Here is a 20065-nt window from a genome sequence, read left to right as displayed (position 1 = left end):
ACAGTCTTTGAGTCTACAGAAATATTCAAATTGCTCCTATCTTTAAAAAGAAAAATAAGAAAGAAAGAAAGAAAGAACAAAGAAAGAAAAGAAAGTAAGAAAAAGAGAAAAAGTAATTCTTGTACATATTACTTCCTTTCTTTACATCCTACCACACCATCAAGTTATCTCTTTTCTCTTGGGAGTCTAGATTTCTTAAAAGTGCATGCCCATCCCGGTTCCTTCCTTATTGCCTAGCCATTTCTCTTCAGCAAACCTAATGCTCTTTAGGATCTCAAAGTGGTATATTTAGTCAAGTCCAATACCAGGCCCAGTTTTGCCTGTCTACCCTTCTCCCATTCTCCCCTAGACAGCCTGGATGCTCTCAATTGACACACACGCTGTCTCCCATGTGCACTGCCTCCTTGCTGTTCCTCCTGCATGTTCCTTCAGATTGGAATACTTTTCAGCCAGCAATGTTTGCCTATTAATTTCTATCCGTGCTAGGTAGAAGCTTTCATTTTTATGGGCACAAACCCCATTCATGAGGGCTCTGCCCTTATGATCCTACCACCTCACAGAAGCCCTCTCTCCTAAAACTATCACATTGGAAGTTAGGATTTCACCATAGGGAGGACACAATGTTCAGATCACAACAAATTCAATCCATGCCTGGCCTGTGGTGGCACAGTGCATAAAGCATTGACCTAGAATGCTGAGGTCACCAGTTTGAAACCTGAGACTTGCCCAGTCAAGGCATATATGGGAGTTGATGCTTCCTACTCCTCCCTCCTTTTCTCTCTCTCTCTCTGCCCTCTCTAAAATGAACAAATAAAATTTTTAAAAAATAATTCAATTCATGATTTTTTGAAGGAATCTTTTAAACCCACTCTTATTTTATGGTTTAAAATAGTTAATATAATTTATAAATCCAGTTTACCATAATCCTGTACAGTATGATTCTGAACAATATGATGGCCAAAACAGTAAGGATACCAGTGTTAGCTGATACCAGTGTTACAATGTGGAATAAACTCTTCCCACAGGAGTGCTTGGGTACCATATGTGATACATAACTGCCTAACTTCCAATTCCATTGGTGGTGCTAGTTCTAATTTGCATATTAAATATTATTGTTAGTAGTTAGCAAAATTTTATTTTTCTTTCAATAAAAATGGAACTCTATTATTTCTTCCCATAGTTAAATACATTGTTTAGTTTCATTGTTTAGTCTCTTAGATATATATATATATATATATATATATATATCTAAGGTAGAGTATCTAATTACATTAAAGCCCTACCTCATATTTGAAGAAATAATTTCATATTAAATTTAAATTTTTATACATTTTTATTTTTAGTTTTAGAGATATACAGCAAATATTCTCTATGGTGTAGACAATTTATTTGCAAATAAAGTCACAAAAGTAACATTAGATTAATAAAAATCACAGGAATACAGTTTTCTTTTTAAATAAATTCCTTTAAGTATAAAAAATTATATTTAATTTTAAAATTGTGAAAGCTTCTACATTAGAAAAAATATGAAGGTGCTTCACAAATGATGAAAAATGAGTCAACGCAGCGGAAATGTGACTAGTAGCACAGAATGCCTACTGTGTATTTATACTGGGGCAGAAAGATGGCCCCTTCTTTATCCGTGTTACATCCACCCACCTCAGGACTTACCTCTGGTGACAGCATCCAGTGCACAGCCACACCCTGTGGCTCCTCCTCCAATGATAAGGACATCGAATTCAGCCATGTTTTGCAAAGTCAGCAGCTGAGCTTCTCTGGAAGGAGGCTCCCTGTTAACAGGTTCTGAAATGTACTCTGCTGCTTCCACATAGGCCAGGCTCATCTGATGTAAAAGGAAATCATTTTCAGTTGCTCATCTAGAATGCGAATTTATTAAAGTTTACAACATACTATAAGAAATACATCAGGAAGATAAGGAATACTAGAGCTAGACCATAGTCCACGGTCCACAGGAGTTACAGGACCATAACTCATTGGAGGAAAACCAAGTCCTTAAAATCTAGGTGCTTTCCCCTCCATTGAATTACAACTATTGAGCCATGGAAAAGTTGGTTTCAGATTTAACCTCTCAACTGCTTGTTCTTTTTTTTTACAGAGACAGAGAGAGAATCAGAGAGGGATAGATAGGGACAGACAGATAGGAATGGATAGAGATAAGAAGCATCAATCATTAGTTTTTTGTTGCGGCACCTTAGTTGTTCATTGATTGCCTTCTCATACGTGCCTTGACCATGGGCTTTCAGCAGACCGAGTAACCCCTTGCTCGAGCCAGAGACCCTGGGTCCAAGCTGGTGAGCTTTGCTCAAACCAGATGAGCCCACACTCAAGCTGGCGACCTCGGGGTCTCAAAACCTAGGTCGTCTGCATCCCAGTTCGATGCTCTATCCACTGCGCCACCACCTAGTCAAGCTCAACTGCTTGTTCTTGTTTCACATAGAGACAAGCTTAATTATTTTCCACACTGCACAGCAATTCCCAAATACTCTGTCTAACGCAATTTATAGGGAACATGAGGAAATATTTTTATCCAGTAGCAGCAAATTATTCAAATAACATTTAAAAGTTTTGGAAGGAGGAGGAAAAAGCACTTTAAAACTTTCTGCAATTTCTTAAATGTATGTGTTCTTCATTCTTTAATTCCCCTGATAAAATATATTCTAGAGTTTGGAGGTCTGTAAGTTTAAGTCAGTATAATTAAAAAGAATCTGTTTAACACAGGTTTAAATAATCAGCTAAGGCTAATGGGAATAATATTTTTCAAAGATCTTAGAGGCTTACCTATTAAATGTTTTAATATGAAATTATAAGTTTTATATATTTAATATACACTATTTTGATTTTTGAAAGGTTTAACAATAATATAATTAAAGCCAGCTGTAGTCCCTCTAAAGAATAATAACCCTCTTTCATTAGAATGTAATTTATCATTCTAAATCTAAAATGATTCTGGTCTTTAAAAAAAAAAAAAAAAAAGTAGTTGCCAGAAGTCAAGAGTCAAAATCCTAGAAAAATACGTATATGTTTTTCTCCGATATGCTAACACTAGGCTCATTCACTATATTGACAATGCTGGCTAACGTTGCTCTCATAGTTCATTGTCCACAGATACAGCATTTCTATTTTCTCTTCTTTAAATCACAGCATCTGCACAGCCACAGTTGCAGGGGCCACATAAGAAATTTGGAACCACCAGGCCATGACTTGCTCAAGGAAAGGTGATCTTAGTGCTGATCATTCTGACAAGTGAATTTTATTCAGTTAAATAAAGTAAACCAAATTCCTCCGTACAGTTAGATTTCATTATAATTTTTATTTTTTTTAAAAAATCTAGAAGTCATGATATAAGGCTGGTGGCCGTGGCCATGGAGGTTCACACTGAATTCAGGCAGACGGTAAAGAACTGTGGAGCCAGAGGATGGTGGGCCATTCTGTTCATTAGAGTCTCACAATAGTGGAGGAGCTAGTAGACAAGGCAAACTGCATCTCTCTCCCTCTCTCTCTCTCTCTCTCTCTCTCTCTCTATATATATATATATATATATATATATCTCTCTCTTAGAGCTCACAAACAAAACAGGCCAGGGGGGAAAAACCCGTTCTCTGGCAAACAATGGCCCCTCCCAATGGTGGCAGGCAATCTGCAATTTACATTCTGCCATCCTGAGTGCAAGAGCCAATCAGGCAAAGTACAAGGTGAGCAAGCCTAACACAGTTGTTTGCCCAACACATGGAATACAGTGAGAGAAATAAAAATTACCGTCAGAGGGTCCTACTTTAGGTCTTAACACTCTTGTTTACCAGTAATGAACTTTGACCCATTATCTCTCTGGGTCTTGGTTTCTTCACTTACAGAATGTGATAAAGTCCCTGTCATGACTGTCCCTTCATTTCTGTCTGAATGGTACATGATACGAAAGTAGCTGCTCAACTACAACCCACCACACCAAAGAATTATTGTTGTTGCTGTTTGATTCTTAATAGCATATCAAAGGAAACTTTTCAAACATATTTTACTAAGTCTCATAAAAACAAAAAGACATAATTATATTTATATAATTATAAAAGATATAATTTCAGGCTATTAATTCAGATGCCAAGCCGCAAAAATCTTATCCTTTATAAAATTTCTCCTAATTATTTGTTAATAACCTTTTCCCCATGTTCACATTTACATACATTTAAGGTAACAAAATAAATGTAACTGCTAGGTGCTATGGAGACTAAAACAACTTTCAGTCATGATCTATACTTTCTATTATTTAATGAGGAAAAATATATAAACATACCCCCCACACACACAGAATACTGGGCTATGACAAGTTAGATGAGGGAGAGAGAGTCTTTCAGTGGAGGATTTCAACTGGGCCGGACTTGGATATGAGACTGACAAGTGACTAAACCACCAGTGAGTTTTTCCATATCAAAAGAATTTTGCTGACATTTTCTGTTTTCTAGAAATACTTGAAAAATAAATTTTTGTTCTTTTTAAATTGATTTTAGAAAAGAAAGGATGGGAGAGAGAGAAAAACATCAATTTGTTTTCCACTCATTTATGCATTCATTGGTTGTTTCTTGCATGTTCCCTGAACCAGGACCAAACTCACAACCTTGGTGTATCCGGATGATGCTCTGCTACCCGGCCAAGGCCTAAGTCCTAACAAAGTACATGATTCTAAAAGCCCCATATTCTTCTCTGCTAACAGGTCATAACTATGAATATTAAACTCAAATAAACTTCTTCAGTAATTGATGGGCATCTCTCATGTTTTGTGGTTATCTCATTACATTGATTGAACTAATTCTTCTGTCTTTTATCCCCCATCTCATCCTTGTCATCAGCATGCTCCAATTTGTCTCATCTTAACAATCAAAAATACCACTTAACATGTTTCTAACAATCACCCTAAAAATTCTTGAAAGCCCTAGATATCTTTGCTTTTTCTACTGCCTCACCTCCTACTCACTCTAATCTAGATTTTCACATATACATTAGTACCACCACCACCACCACCACCACCAAAACTAGTTAATGTCAAATATGGTGTTAAATCTAATGAGCCTGTTCCATCCCTCATTTTAGCTGTCATATCAGCATAAATATAACTGTTCACTCACTTGGCATCTGGAAGACAGTCTTCTGAGTTGAGATTCTCATCCTCTCTCTTTCATTCTCTCCACACCCATCCTTTTAACCACTTTCTCCTACTTTTCTTTGGATGTCCATCTACTGCTCAATATTAAATGCTGAGGTTCCTATTGGATCTTAGTCTTAATCACTGTTCCCAAATCACTAAAAACTTTCTCTAGAGAATCTCTTCTACCTCCATAGTGTCAGATATCCTTTTTACCATACTGACTTCCAATTTTGTTCCCCTATTCCAGAACTAGCTATCAAACTACCTACTCGGCACCGCCATTTTGGAGGTATCACTTATATTTCAAAACTGAACTGATGACTTTATCTCCCCAAACTTTTTTTGCCCTCTCAATGTTCCTCACCTCAGTAAAGGTACTCTTATGCATCCTGTTCCCTATACCACTCTCTTCAGTACAACACTTGATGAATCACCAAGTTCTACCAACTCCACCTCCTAAAAAACTCTCACATCTAGTCACATAATCTTCACTGTCACTTTCATCCAGGTATCTTCCTTTTCCCCTATACTATATGGTATCCTCCTACAGGGCTCCACTCATTTACCATGCTTCCTTCTGAGTCATGATCTATACTATAGCTGGGTAAACAGTTTAAAACCCAACTAAAGTTGTGTCCATATGTAAAACCCTTCATGAGTTTCCAACTAAAGGGAAGAAAAAACAACATTCAAACCACCTGAAATATGATGAAATGAAAGTCCTAAAACTGAGGAATTAAAGAAGCCACATGGAGATTGGTAGAAAGTGCAGAAATGGGAAACGCCTAATTCCACACCCATGTGAGTTAAACCTGTCAGATAAAACGCAGGAGGGATATCTCAGCTGCAGAGGTTCCCCTGAGGAGTGAGGGGACCCAGCTACACAACAGGTCCCCCAGCCCATGATTACAGTGCTAGGAAGAGAAGTCACCATAACTTTTGTTTGTAAAACCAGCAGGGATGGAGGCTGAGGGAGATGGAAGGCTACTGTGGTACCAGGCAGTTCCTCTTAAAGGGCCTGCAAATGGTCTTACTCAGACTCACTCTCTCTGAGCTCCAACACTGGGACTGCAGCTTGAAAGACAAAGACATATGGAGAGAAACTGAATTGCCTGGCATCAAGGCCAGACATTGGGGGGGGGGGGGGAGCAAGTTTCTCCCATACAGAAGTGCTGGTAGCGGTCACTGTTATTTATCTGAAACCTCCCAAAAAGCCAGCAAGTGGAAGCCATAACTGAGTCTCCATCAATCCAGTTATCACTGTTTGCTCTACCCTGGTGATTCCCAGAGACCCCGCCCATCACCTTACAGGCCCACCCAAACATTTCCATAAAAATGGCTTGTCTTGGCTCATACCACAAATGTGTGTGTGTGTGTGTGTGTGTGTGTGTGTGTGTGTGTGTGTGTGTGTGTGTGTGTGTGACAGAGAAAGAGAGAAAGAGAGACGAACAGATAGGGACAGACAGAAAGGAAGGAAAGAGATGAGAAGCATCAACTCTTCATTGCAGCTCCTTAGTCTTCTTAGCTGTTCATTGATTGCTTTCTCATATGTGCCTTGATAGGGGGGCACTGCAGCAGAGCAAGTAACCCCTTGCTCAAGCCAGCAACCGTGGGCTCAAGCCAGCAACCTTTGGGTTCAAGCTAGTTACCATGGAGTCATGTCTATAATCCAGTGCTCAAGCCAGCAACCCTGAGCTCAAGCTGATGAGCTCGTGCTCAAGCCAGATGAGCCCATGCTCAAGCCGGCGATCTTGGAGTCTCAAACTTGGGTCCTCCGTGTCCCAGTCCAATTCTCTATCCACTACATCACTGCCTGGTCAAGCTCATACTACGAATTTTTGAAAATCTCTCAAACAAGCAGCATCTGGCTTTAGAGTATCCCTATACCTCTTGCTAAGTAGCCCCCCACACAACAGTAGTGACAGCCAGCCTTGGCTCACATCTTGGCCTCTTCTAGGATCTCCAAACCCAATACAAGTAGCAGAGATATGCAGATCACTTTGTAGCTCATGCCAGGTGCCCCTGGAATGACAGCAGCTAACCTTGGCCTGAACCTCCTGAGAGGCCACAGAGCCAGAGGACCCAGTGGACATTATCAGACCACACTGAAGCACCACCAACTATCTCCACAAGCAACATACTCAAGGGATGAACTTAGTGGGCACCAGAGCCCCACTAAAGTAAGTCCTACTCTGTGGTTGGGCCCCTGCACAGCTGATCCTCCATGAGTGTCAGAGGTTGGTAGTCAATAGCCACATCTAGTCTTTGCAGATGATTGAAAATTCCTCCCACTGACATGCCAACAGCAATCAAGGTTCAACTACAAGAGGAGGGTGTACACAGCCCACATGGTGAAGGACAGGGCACACCTTAAGTGCCCACCTTGTGTTATAAGGGAGGCTGTGCTACTGGACCCTACCAAACACTACTACACTAGACCATTCTACCAAGCCTGCGAGAGTTAGTAGCCCCACATAATACATAGAAACAAACACAGGAAGGTCTGTCAAAATGAGGAAAGAAAGAAACAGTCCCAAATGAAAGAACAGAACAAAACTCCACAGAATGAACTAAACAACACAGAGATAAGCAATCTACTAGATGCAGAGTTCAAAACACTGGTTATAAGGATGCTCAATGAACATAGTTAGAACTTCAACAACACACAAAAGAACCAGTCATAAATAAAGGATAGACTAACTGAAATGAAGAATAATGTATAGAGAATCAACAGTAGAGTAGATAAAGCCAGTAATCAAATCAGTGATTTGGAATATAAGGAAGTAAAAACCACCCAATCAAAACAGCAAAAAAAAAAAAAAAAAAAGGGGGAAAGAATCCAATATATATATATATAAAATAATGAGAATAGTGTAAGAAGCCTCTAGGATAACATTGAGTGTATCACCATTTACATCAGGGGTCCCCAAACTTTTTACACAGGGGGCCAGTTCACTGTCCCTCAGACCGTTGGAGGGCCGGACTATAAAGAAAACTATGAACAAATCCCTATGCACACTGCACATATCTTATTTTAAAGTAAAAAAAAAACAGAACGGGAACAAATACAATATTTTATATAAAGAACAAGTAAATTTAAATCAACAAACTGACCAGTATTTCAATGGGAACTATGCTCCTCTCACTGACCACCAATGAAAGAGGTTCCCCTTCTGGAAGTGCGGTGGGGGCTGGATAAATGGCCTCAGGGGGCCGCATGCGGCCCACGGGCCGTAGTTTGGGGACCCCTGATTTACATCATGGGGGTGCTGAAAGGAGAAGAGAAAGAGCAAGAAATTGAAAACTTATTTGAAAAAATAATAACAAAGACTTCCTTAACCTGGTGAAGAAAATAGAGACATAAGTCCAGGAAGTATAGTGAGTCCCAAAGAAAATCAACTCAAAGAAGCCCACACCAAAACACATCATAATTAAAATGTAAAAATTTAAAAACAAAAAGAAAATCCTAAAAGCAGTAAGAGACAAGCAAACAGTTATCTTCAAGGGAGCTTCCCTAAGACTGTCAGCTGATTTCTCAATAGAAACTTTTCAGGACAGAAGGGTTTGGCACAAAATATTTAAAGTGATAAAAAGAAAGAGCCTACAACCAAGGTTACTCTACCTAGCAAAACTATCATTTACAATCAAAGGACAGATAAAGTTTCCCAGACTAGAAGAAGCTAAATGAGTTCAAGACCATCAAATCAGTATTATGTGAAATGTTAAAGGGTCTTCTTTAAGAAGAAGAAAAAATAAATAAATAAATATGAACAATAAAATGGGAATAAATACAACTCTATCAACAAGTGAGTCTAAAAAACAAAATAAACAAGCAACAGAACAGAAACAGACTCATAGATACAGAAAACATTTTGATGGTTGCAAAATGAGAGGGGTTGGGGGCTGAAGGTTGTATTAAAAAGGTGAAGAAATTAAGAAGTACCAATTGGTTGTCAGAGAACAGTCATCAGGATTTAAAGTATATAATAGCAAATATAATCAACAACATTGTAATAACTATGTGTCGTGTCAGGTGGGTGCAAGATTTATTGGCATGATCACTAAGTCATGTAATGTCCAATCACTGGGATATACACTCAAAATTAATATAATATTGTATGTCAACTGTTATTGAAAAATAAAAATGATTGTTTAACTTTTTTTAAGATTTCATTCATTTTAGAAAGGAGAGAGAAAGATATAGATGGATGGGGGCAAAGGGAGGTAGGAGCAGGAAGCATCAACTCCCATATGTGTCTTGACCAGGCAAGCCCAGGTTTTAGAACCGGTGACCTCAGCGTTTTGGGTCGATGCTTTATCCACTGTGCCACCACAGGTCAGGCCAAAAAATAAAAATGATTTTAAATAAGAAGAACAAACTACTGATAGACACAATATGAATGAATCTCATACTCACTATGCTAAGTCATGGTCAGCAAACTATGGTCTTCCACCCAAATCTGGCTGCCACCTGTTTTAATAAATAAACTTCTTTTCAAACATGACCAAACTCAATTATTCATGTATAGCCCATGACTGGAACAGCAGAATGAGTAGTTGCAACCAAAACTATATGTCCTCAAGCCTAAAACATTTACTAAGTGTCCCTTTACCAACAAGTTTGCCAATCCCTGTGCCAAGAGAAAGAAGCTAGACTCAGAAACCTAAATATAGAGTGATTTTGTTTCTGTTACGCTGTGTAAAGGCAAACATATAGGGTCAGAAGACAAATCAGTGATTGGCCGGGTTTGAGTGTTGGGGGTGGGAAAGGAGACTACAAACAGGATAACAGAACGTTTTGAGGGTGATAGAAATACTCTATATGTTGATTGTGGTGATGACTATATGACTATATACACTTGTTAAAGCTCACAGAACTATATATTTATAAAGGGTGAATTTTACTGCATGAAAAGTACACTCCAAATTATATATTAATAAACATAACTAAAAAATAATAGTACACAGTTATTATGTGGGGGGCATTATTATAAAGCAGGGGTCCCCAAACTACAGCCCGCGGGCCGCATGTGGCCCCCTGAGGCCATTTATCCGACCCCCACCGCACTTCTGGAAGGGGCACCTCTTTCATTGGTGGTCAGTGAGAGGAGCATAGTTCCCATTGAAATACTGGTCAGTTTGTTGATTTAAATTTACTTGTTCTTTATTTTAAATATTGTATTTGTTCCTGTTTTGTTTTTTTACTTTAAAATAAGATATGTGCAGTGTGCATAGGGATTTGTTCATAGTTTTTTTTTTGTAGTCCGGCCCTCCAACGGTCTGAGGGACAGTGAACTGGCCCCCTGTATAAAAAGTTTGGGGACCCCTGTTATAAAGGTTTTACATTTTTCTATTCATTTAATTCTCACAATAACCCTATGAGCTATGTACTATTAAACTCTTCATTTTACAGAAGAAGTAACAGAGAAGTTAAGCAATCAGCCTGATTATACAGCTGGTTTATGGTAGAGCTGGGAACTGAACCCACACAGCCTGGCAACAGACTAAGTTTTTTACAAAACCATACTGACTCCACATATAATCCGAGGGGGGGAAAAATGAAGAAACAGACTAAATAGTTATAATAAAATAAGTTATCAACAGTTGTTAACTGCAAAGCTTTTTGTTTTGTTTTGTTTTTTGGTTTGGTTTTGTTGTGGAGGTTTCGCTGCACAGTCCTCCCAAAACAATTTTTTAAAAATATATGGCACTATTGAGGGTAATTTATTTAATTCTGACACTACATTTAAAATAACATTTTATTTTTGTTTATTTTTTTTTCATAAAAGCTGGAAAGTGTTGCAACTGCGAAGCTAAGCACCAAGTTTATTTTAGAGGCAGTAAACAGCCTGAGGCCCTACTTCTAATTATGACGAGAGACTCATTTTGGCTTCATATGGCTTTGAGTCACAAAAACACATCTGCACCTTACCTTCCCTAGAATATGTTGATGGTGGGGAAATAAAGAAGGGAAGCAGCAGGAATAAAACAGTGGAGGTAAGGAACAGCATGCTCTAAGAAATGAGGCTTTGTGCTCCACCTTCCCAGGCCCGCCCTCTTCTCGCCCTCCTCCTGCCTGAGGCCATTTGAGTCCACAGGCATCCGGGAGACAGGCTCCATTCAGGACTGACCCAGAGACGCTGGGAGAAGGCTTGCAAAGGCCACCTGCTCTAAATCACCTGAGATGTCTGTGTCCTAAGAAGACATCTCACCCACTGTCACTCATTCAAGCAACGTGTATTGAAGGCCCTCAAGGAATCTCCACACTGGAGAACAAAACAAAAAGATAAAAAGGAAATTATAATCTCACTTAACAGATGGATTTAAGATAGAGAAGAGGCTACAAGAGTCACAGGAGGCACCCCTAACCCAGACCTGTGAAAGTGTCCTGGAAATTATAGCCAAATCGGGTCATGACAGGTTAATGAGTATTAGCTAGATGACAGTAACAGGAAAGGAAGTAGAAATAGCATGTGCTAAAAACAGAAGTCATATTAGTGAATTACTCATCACATTACTTTCCTGAAAACATGAGCTGCACTTCCAATATTTAAAAACTGCTATGTTTCATATAAAAATCAGAATTTCTATCTATCTGCGAGAACTGAACAGTAGTGCTACCCTTAGGCGGGGCTTGTGCAATTAACCCAGCATCCCCATTCACTAGCGTCATGTTACCAGTCTGGCCCCTGTAGGCACAAGTTTGCCAACCCTGACCTAAGAACAGCACAAGCCCCGCACCACCAGATTCAGAATCTATTTCCTAATTCAGCCTTTGAGGCCGGAAGAAAAGAGAGCCCAAGACACAAAGCACACTGCCTTTTGCCTACCTACTTCCAACCATAGCTTCCAAACAAACAATTCCTCTTCTGGAAGAATCAAAAGAACATCTAATATTTAATATTATTTTGATGTTATTTCTGACCACATTTAATTGTTGTTACAGACTATGAGGATGAAGTGTTTTTATTAACTTGTAAACAAGTTTTAGATACACTTTAAAAAAACAAAATTCCTCCATTATTCTGATAGAAAATGTACAGCTTTTTGTCAAGAGCCTGGTATACTGAACACTGACCAGGAATTGAAAGCCACGTTCAGAATCTTTGAGAGCTTACATCTCAGAGAACAGAATGGGATTCAGAATGAGATCAGTTTCACTATGTCTGTGCACCATTAGACTTGCAAATTAAAAAAAAAAAAAATCCTAGACATTTGCAACTTCAGGTGAGACCGAAAACAAGATCTAATAATTAGTGTCTATTTCTGAAAGAATTGCATATTTAAAGACCACAGGCAATTAACAACCAGGTTGTCCTGTAATCACGTAAAGTAATAATTGGTGTATAAAGTAGGGTTTCATGTAAATCACTTCATACTGCAACTATCATTCTCTCTCACATTATGTGATTCAACCACATATTGATAATGGAACTGCTAGTTGCTTTGTGTTTTGTCATCACTGAAATAGACTGACTGTATCTGTGTTTTCCTGGAAAGTAAAATGCAGTAAACATCTCCTTATGAATCGTAAGATGCTTTAAAATGGCTTTCACCTTCTTAGTCACTTTGTGATTCTAAACAATGATTTTTTAAATCTTGTAATTACATGACAGCAAGCAATATCTCTCTATGTACACATACTTGGTGATGGATTCATGATTACTCTGTAGGATCTTGGAGACTAGACAAAAGAAAACAAGGTAAATTTAGCCTTCCTGGGTAGCTGAGAACACAGCTCCAATTTACCTAAAAGGTGCTATCCAACCTTTAAGTGGCTGGGATGTCTCTGAGAAATCACAGAGAAACTCTTAATAGTAATCATAATATATCCTTATAAAATATTTTATAGCTATAAAATAGGGAAAACACTTTGGCTCTGGTCTGACTCTACTTCAAATAAATTCACATTGTAACAGACTACATAATCTAAGGTTTAAGGGATATGTTTCACCAGTTTTCAAATAAATATTTTTAAAATATAGAATATTGGTGTGGAGCTGTCTAAACTTGCTATTGTTCTTTAATTCCAATAGCGTCCTGAGAATGAAAATACCTAGAGAGGAAGTCTGAGATCTGAGAGGCCAGAGAAGGAAGGAGATGAGAACTGTCACTTGCCTGAATGCTACTAGAGCACACATCCTACCCTGTTAGCTCCGTTAGGTATACAGTGACCACAGAAGGCAGGTACCGTTAGGCACTATCTTTGACCAGCAAGGAAACTGAGTTTTGTGATTTCTTGGATGAGTAACTGAAAGAACCATACGTTGATCCCTGGTTTGACACTAAGTCACATGTCCTTACCACCACTGGATTGTCTTTGCCTACATGTGTGGGTTACCTGGGCCCCGTGATCCACCAGCCTCTCTGACACCGGCAGCGCAGGACGGTGTTGATGGCCGCAGTATGATCAGAAGGCCTAGGGACCCTGCCTAGACTACAGCCAGCCACACTGGACAGTGAGGTTGACAACCGGGTGCCAAGAGGCACCACTTTCCATTAAAACTTCCCTAGTGCATGTATCTGGAAGTGGATACAGAACTAAAAGAAGCTTGTCTTCCCCCATCCTTCTCAGATGAATAAAATGCTCACCCATTTTGAACCCTTCCAAGCAATATTGATGGCCACCGGCTACTTTTCAACCAGATGTTCAAAATAGTTTGGGGTCAGATTTGTGGTACCATTTTCCATCTAGTTGTACTCACAAGTAGATTTCAAAACCTCTTTGTTGAAAAATCAAAAATTGTAATAATAAACAAGTAAAATTAACATTGCCTAACTTATCTTAAAGCATCTATTTTCTTCGTAGTTTGCAAAACCCTACCTAGAGGAAGCCTTCATAACACATTTCCTGCTTAACTATTAAGCAGGAAAATGGGGAGAGAAAAACTAAGGGACTCTCTCAGTCCCACAATAACCCTAAAAAGTTTCTTAAAGAGGCCTTAAAATGAATAAATAGTTGAAAATGAAATGCAAAGTCAAATCAAAATGAATGTCAGTGTTGCTCAGTTAGCAACAGCCTAGAAGCGCACCAGCTGTCAACGCTAATCATAGCTCAGTCGTTGACTCACGGTGTCACCTATAGCAGTTCAGTTAACCTCGCTGGTTTTGCATGCCAGCAATAAAATAGCATCACAAACTCCTCGAAGGCCTGGCGTGAGTTAGAAGGCAAAAAAATATTGCCATGGCCTCACTTTGGAAGCTAAGTGTTAAACAAAAACCAAAATTATAAGGAAGATGATAGGATGCTCTTCAAAGAACATTTCCAACTCTGTCCGCATAATTTTAGTGCTTTGATGAAACATGCCTCTGAAGAAACAGTTAACCATATAGAGTAGCTAAGAATAGTTTCAACTGGCCTTATCGAAAATACAGTGTATTCAGAATCTTTATCAAGCTTTAGCCATCAGACACAGTCTCGACATATTTAGTTGTCTTTCTAGGAGAAAAAAAAACAAAACAGTTTTTCCAGAAATCCATGCACGAGGTTTTAAATAAGAGAAGTAAATGAATGATAGAGTCTTTGGCATAAACTCCTATAATAAACCTGTCATCAAAAGAAATATAGCTCGTCTGTCACATACATTAGAAACTAAAGTCGGGACACAGATGTAATGGCTAGATGCTTAACAAAACTTTTTCTTTTTCCAGAGAACACTATTGGACCGCATTTCCCACCCTCCCTTACAGCTGGCTGGAAATGATCCAGAAGGTCAAAAGCTCTATTAATGTGGCAGAGCCACTAGAATAAAGGGATATGGGTTCCTGAATAATTGCAAGAAACAAGTTCCCAACCTATCCACACTGGACTGTAATGTGGGCAAGAAATAAACCTTAACTGTGATAAGCCACGGAGCTTTGGGGGTTGTTTTAGCTTACTCCATTAAATACAAAAATATGAGATATGGTTAGCACTAAAACCCAAGATCCACAACTCGCCTACTTTGTATGTCGTCCATACATGGTTCAAAATCTTCCTGTGATAGATGAGGCCCCATTGTTTACAGAAAAATAAATCCACATAGGTAAAGCTCCACAAGGGCAGATCATCAAATGCAAGCCCTCCAAACCACGGTGCAGAGTTCTACCTTCATGTTTCACGGAACTGATGCTGATGGCCCTTGAAGTAGCCAAGTAGAAACAAGAACTCTATCTTTCAATCCTGAGTTCTTTCTCCTCCCATGAAATATACATTCCTCACGTGGTAGCTAACAGTATAATTTCCATCTCAACATTAAAATCAACAAAAATGAATACTGTGTAAGAGCAGCTGCTATTACAGTACTTTGTAAGATTGTTTTTTAAGAGAAAGGCTGTTTATGAACCTATGAAAAATGCCTCTGGAGATGGAAGATTATTTACTCAGAGAGAACAAACAAGTCTGGTAGCCTGAATTGATTCACGAAGTTAAAAGCAATCTGGTAAGCAAACATGTCACATAATAAGAGAAATAAATGAGCGACATCAGTGCTCAAGAAACATTATATTAAGTTCAAACCCACAGATTTGCTTTAACTTAAGAATCAGAAGAATATTTACAACTGAGGTTAATTTCTTTCTTCTTATTCTAATTTTTATTTATTGGTTTTAGTGAGAGAGAGAGAGAGACAGAGACAGAGACAGGAACATCGATCTGTTCCTGTATGTGCCCTGACCAGGGATCAAACTGGCAACCTCCGTACTTAAGGATGAGGGTCTAACTAACCATACTATCTGGCCAGGGCATGAGATTGAACTATTTTTATGTGTGACAGAGACAGAGAGAGACAGACACAGAGAGGGACAGACAGGAAGGGAGAGAGATGAAAAGCATAAATTCTTCATTGTGGCACCTTAGTTCATTGATTGCTTTCTCATATGTGCCTTGACTGGGGGGGGGGGCTACAGTAGAGCGAGTGACCCCTTGCTCAAGTGAGCGACCCTGGGCTTCAAGCCAGTGACCTTTGGGCTCAAGCCAGCGACCATGGGTCTATGTCTATGATCCCATACTCAAGTCAGCAATCCTGTGCTCAAGCCGGTGAGCCCACACTCAAGCCAGCAATCTCAGGGTTTCGAACCTGGGTCCTCTGCATCCCAGTCTGACTCTCTATCCACTGTGCCACTGCCTGGTCAGTTGAGGTTAAATTCTTAAAGATATTAAGTGTGTTCAAAAATATATAGTTAGCCCTGGACAGTGGCTCAGTGGATAGAGTATTGGCCCAACATATAGATGTCCTGGGTTTGATTACCAATGAGGGCACAGATAAGAAGCAACCATCGGCCTGACCTGTGGTGGCGCAGTGGGATAAAGCGTCGACCTGGAACACTGAGGTAGCCGGTTAGAAACCTTGGGCTTGCCTGGTCAAGGCACATATGGGAGTTGTTGCTTCCTGCTCCTCCCCCTTCTCTCTCTCTCTCTGTCTCTCTCTCTCACTCCTCTCTCTCTAAAAAAATCAATAAATAAAATATTTAAAAAAAAAAAAAAAAGAAGAAGAAGCAACCATCTGCTTCTCCCCCCCCCCTTTTTCCCCTCTTCCCTTCTAGCATACAGTGGCTCGGTTGGTCTGAACATCGGCTTCGGGCACTGAGGATAGCTTTTTCACTTGAGCATTGGCCCCAGATGGGGTTGCCGGGTAAATCCTGATTGGGGCACTTGTGGGAGTCGATCTTACTACCTTCCTTCCTCTCACTTAAAAAAAGTGTGTGTGTGTGTGTGTGTGTGTGTGTGTGTGTGTGTGTGTGTGTATATTTTTTACTTTTAAAGGCTTTACATTTTTATAGAGAAGTTTTAGGTTTACAACAAAATTGAGAAGAAAATCCTGGGATTTCTCATATGCCTCTTGCCCCACATAAGCATAGCCTCCCCACTATCAACATCCCTGACCAGAGTGGCACATTTTTTTACTAAGAATAAACCTATACTGACACGTCATAATCACCTGAAGTTGATAATTTAAGGGTTCACACTTGATGGTGTATATTCCGAGGGTTTTGCCAAATATAAATACATATATTCATCATTATGATATCATACAGAGTGGTTTCATTGCCCTAAAAATCCTCTGTGATCTGCCCGTTATCTCCCCAACATATCCCTGGCAGCCACTGATGTTTTTACTGTCTCCAGATGTCATATAGTTATAATCACACAGTAGCAGCCTTTCCACAGTACTTTTTTCACTTAATAATATGCATTTCAGGTTCTTCCATGTCTTTTCATGGCTTGATAACTCATTTCTTTTTAGCACTGAATAATATTCCACTGCCTGGATGTACCAACAGTTTATTTATCCATTCACCTACTGAAGGACATCTTGGTTGCTTCCAAGTTTTGGCAATTATATATAAAGCAGCTATAAACATCCACGTGCAAGTTGATATGTTTAGTTTTGTAAGGAACTACCAAATATTTTATATCCCCACCTGCAATAAAAGAGAGTCCCTATGGTTCCACATCCTCACCAGCATTCTGTGTTGTGCTTATGATTTTGGTTTCTCTTCTATCATTATTCATCTGAACTTCATGTTTCTCTAACATCAGTCAGTTTCTGTTCAGCAGTTAATATAAGCAACATTATGTCAACCGAAAGCTCAATTATTTAAAGAAATCTGGTATGTCTTTTTTTTATTATGCCTACCAAGGCTGATTTATTTCAGATTTTCTTATCCTATATCATGGAAAGGGAAAGAAGTACAGTAGACACTAAAGACCTGCTATGTTCTGTGATCACTGACTTCCATATACTGACCGACTTAAGTGTTTGGCAGCGGAAAGAGCCTCAGAGTCAAGTGACATTATCCTTACCTCATGAAGAAACTAGAATTCTAAAAACGTTCATAATCTATGCACAATAACAAGCTCATGAAAACCTAGCCAAACTTGAATAAAAGACATTTAGGAAGTTAAATATCTTTTCATCTGAATATCCATTAAAATAAAGCCCAAAGTACATCTTACTTTGACTAGATATGATCATTCTATCTTTGTTGTTTTGTCAACATTTTGAATTTTGAGTCACTGGTAATACCAACCAAAAGGCCCTGATTTATTAGACTCTTACAAATAATGTATTGAGAGGAAGAGACTGAAATTAAAACAATGTCCTCAAAATTACTATATATTTTAATCATTCATGCATTACTAAAACAATACTCTCAAAATTCCTATATATTTTAATGATTCGTGTATTACTTGGCCTCTCATTAGCATAAATGTTTTTCTTCATAGGTTTTGGTATTAACAATAAAGGTAGAATAGGCTTACCTATATATAATTCAACTCACATAACACATCGCCACTATCATTTTTTTCCATGTTCCGTTAATCAATACACAGAGCCAAGTGGACTATAGTATTTAGTAAGCCACTCAAAGTATAGTGAATTGCTATATCTTACAAAGTGAGACACTACTTTGCAAAGCATAAAGATCCCATCATTAACAGCTATTACTACAACACTGACTTTAGGAAAAAATAAGTTAAGTGTATTTCAAGCTAAAATGCTATATGAAAATTCTGGTTTAACAAAAAATGTTAGAGCTTTTTTTTAGTATTGTTTTTCAAATGTTTCACCAAAGAATTCTAATAAATAGCATTGTACTATATAGTAACTAATTTATCAAAAAGACTATATTCACATAACTTTTTAGGAACATATCAGCCAATATAAATCAAGTCTGCCATAACTCATATAAGCCTAAAGAGGAAAAAAAAACAACAGTGGAAACTTCAAGAAATTTATTACTTACAACAGGAAAAGAGTTTATGTCAATAACTGGGACTGTCCATCTTGCTATTAGCTCATCTTCAGATCAGAAAGCAAGGAGAAGAGAAAACAGAAGAGTGTTTATTATCTTCTAGCCATTCTTCTACAACCTCAGGTGATGGACATACCCTTTGCTAATAACCTCACAGTCTTTTTTTATTTTTTAATTTATTGATTAATTTGAGAAAGAGAGAGAGCAAAACATTGATTTGTTGTTCTACTCAGTTTTTGCATTCATTGGTTGCTTCCTGTATATGCCCTCACCAGGAACTGAACCCACAGCCTTGGTGTATTGAGATGATGCTTTAACTAACTGAGCTATCTGACCAGGGCTAACCTCAAAGTCTTAACAAGGTGTCCCTGAATGCAAGAATCCTCAGGGATAAGAACAACTTTCTTGACAACTATAACTACACTTTATATTCATAACACCTGGGAATCTAATAGTAGCTAATGGTTTTTAAAAGCTTACTGTATTCCAGAAACTCTTCCAAGCATTACTGCTCTTCTACAATATTATAAGGGAAGGATACCAGTTTCTCAAATCATGTCATTTTATTATAACTTTGATGAGATACCATAGGAACTTAACTCTTAAAAAAATAAATTTATTGGGGTGACACTGGTTAATAACATAAGTTTCAAGTTGTACAATTCTATAATACATCATCTGTATATTGCACTGTATGCTCAGTACCCAAAGTCTAGTCTCTTTTTGTCACTATATATTTGACCCCTTTCATCCTCTTCAACCACCCCCAACCCTTCTTTCCCTCTGGTAACCTTCATGCTGTTGTCTGCTGCTATGAGTTTGTTTTGTTTGTTGCTTTCTTTTAATATCCCACATATGAATGAAAGCATATGGTTCTTGTCCGTTTCCATCTGACTTATTTCACTTAGCATGAGACTCTCAAGATCCATTCACAGGAACTTAACTCTTATTTATATCAATTAGCCTATGGTGAAATTGGCTTCCAATTTATATATATCATTTTGTTTAAAGTCACAGAACCTATCGAAGACTTACTGTACTATTCTTCTCATTTTACAGAGACTGACATAATTTAAGAGACTGACAGAATTTAAGAAATTTGCCCATAGTCACCTAGTTCCCGAACAGAGCTAGGTGTTAGAACCGGCAGCCTGCAAAGACTGCTTCAAAGAT

The 20065-nt window shown here is 38.5% G+C and overlaps 1 protein-coding gene across 2 annotated transcripts in view; it reads right to left on the bottom strand.

Moving 5' to 3' along the window:
- GPD2 (glycerol-3-phosphate dehydrogenase 2) overlaps positions 1-20065 on the bottom strand; it is a 162958-nt gene that overhangs the window by 100900 nt on the left and 41993 nt on the right. For both annotated transcript variants that reach the window (XM_066345092.1, XM_066345091.1), the window contains exon 3: positions 1672-1843. In XM_066345092.1, coding sequence (XP_066201189.1) covers positions 1672-1843 — 172 coding nt within the window. The remainder of the gene's footprint in view (positions 1-1671; positions 1844-20065) is intronic.

The sequence above is a fragment of the Saccopteryx leptura genome, chromosome 7 (assembly GCF_036850995.1).
Source record: "Saccopteryx leptura isolate mSacLep1 chromosome 7, mSacLep1_pri_phased_curated, whole genome shotgun sequence".
Classification (NCBI taxonomy): domain Eukaryota; kingdom Metazoa; phylum Chordata; class Mammalia; order Chiroptera; family Emballonuridae; genus Saccopteryx; species Saccopteryx leptura.
This window is presented reverse-complemented; position numbering and strand designations above follow the sequence as displayed.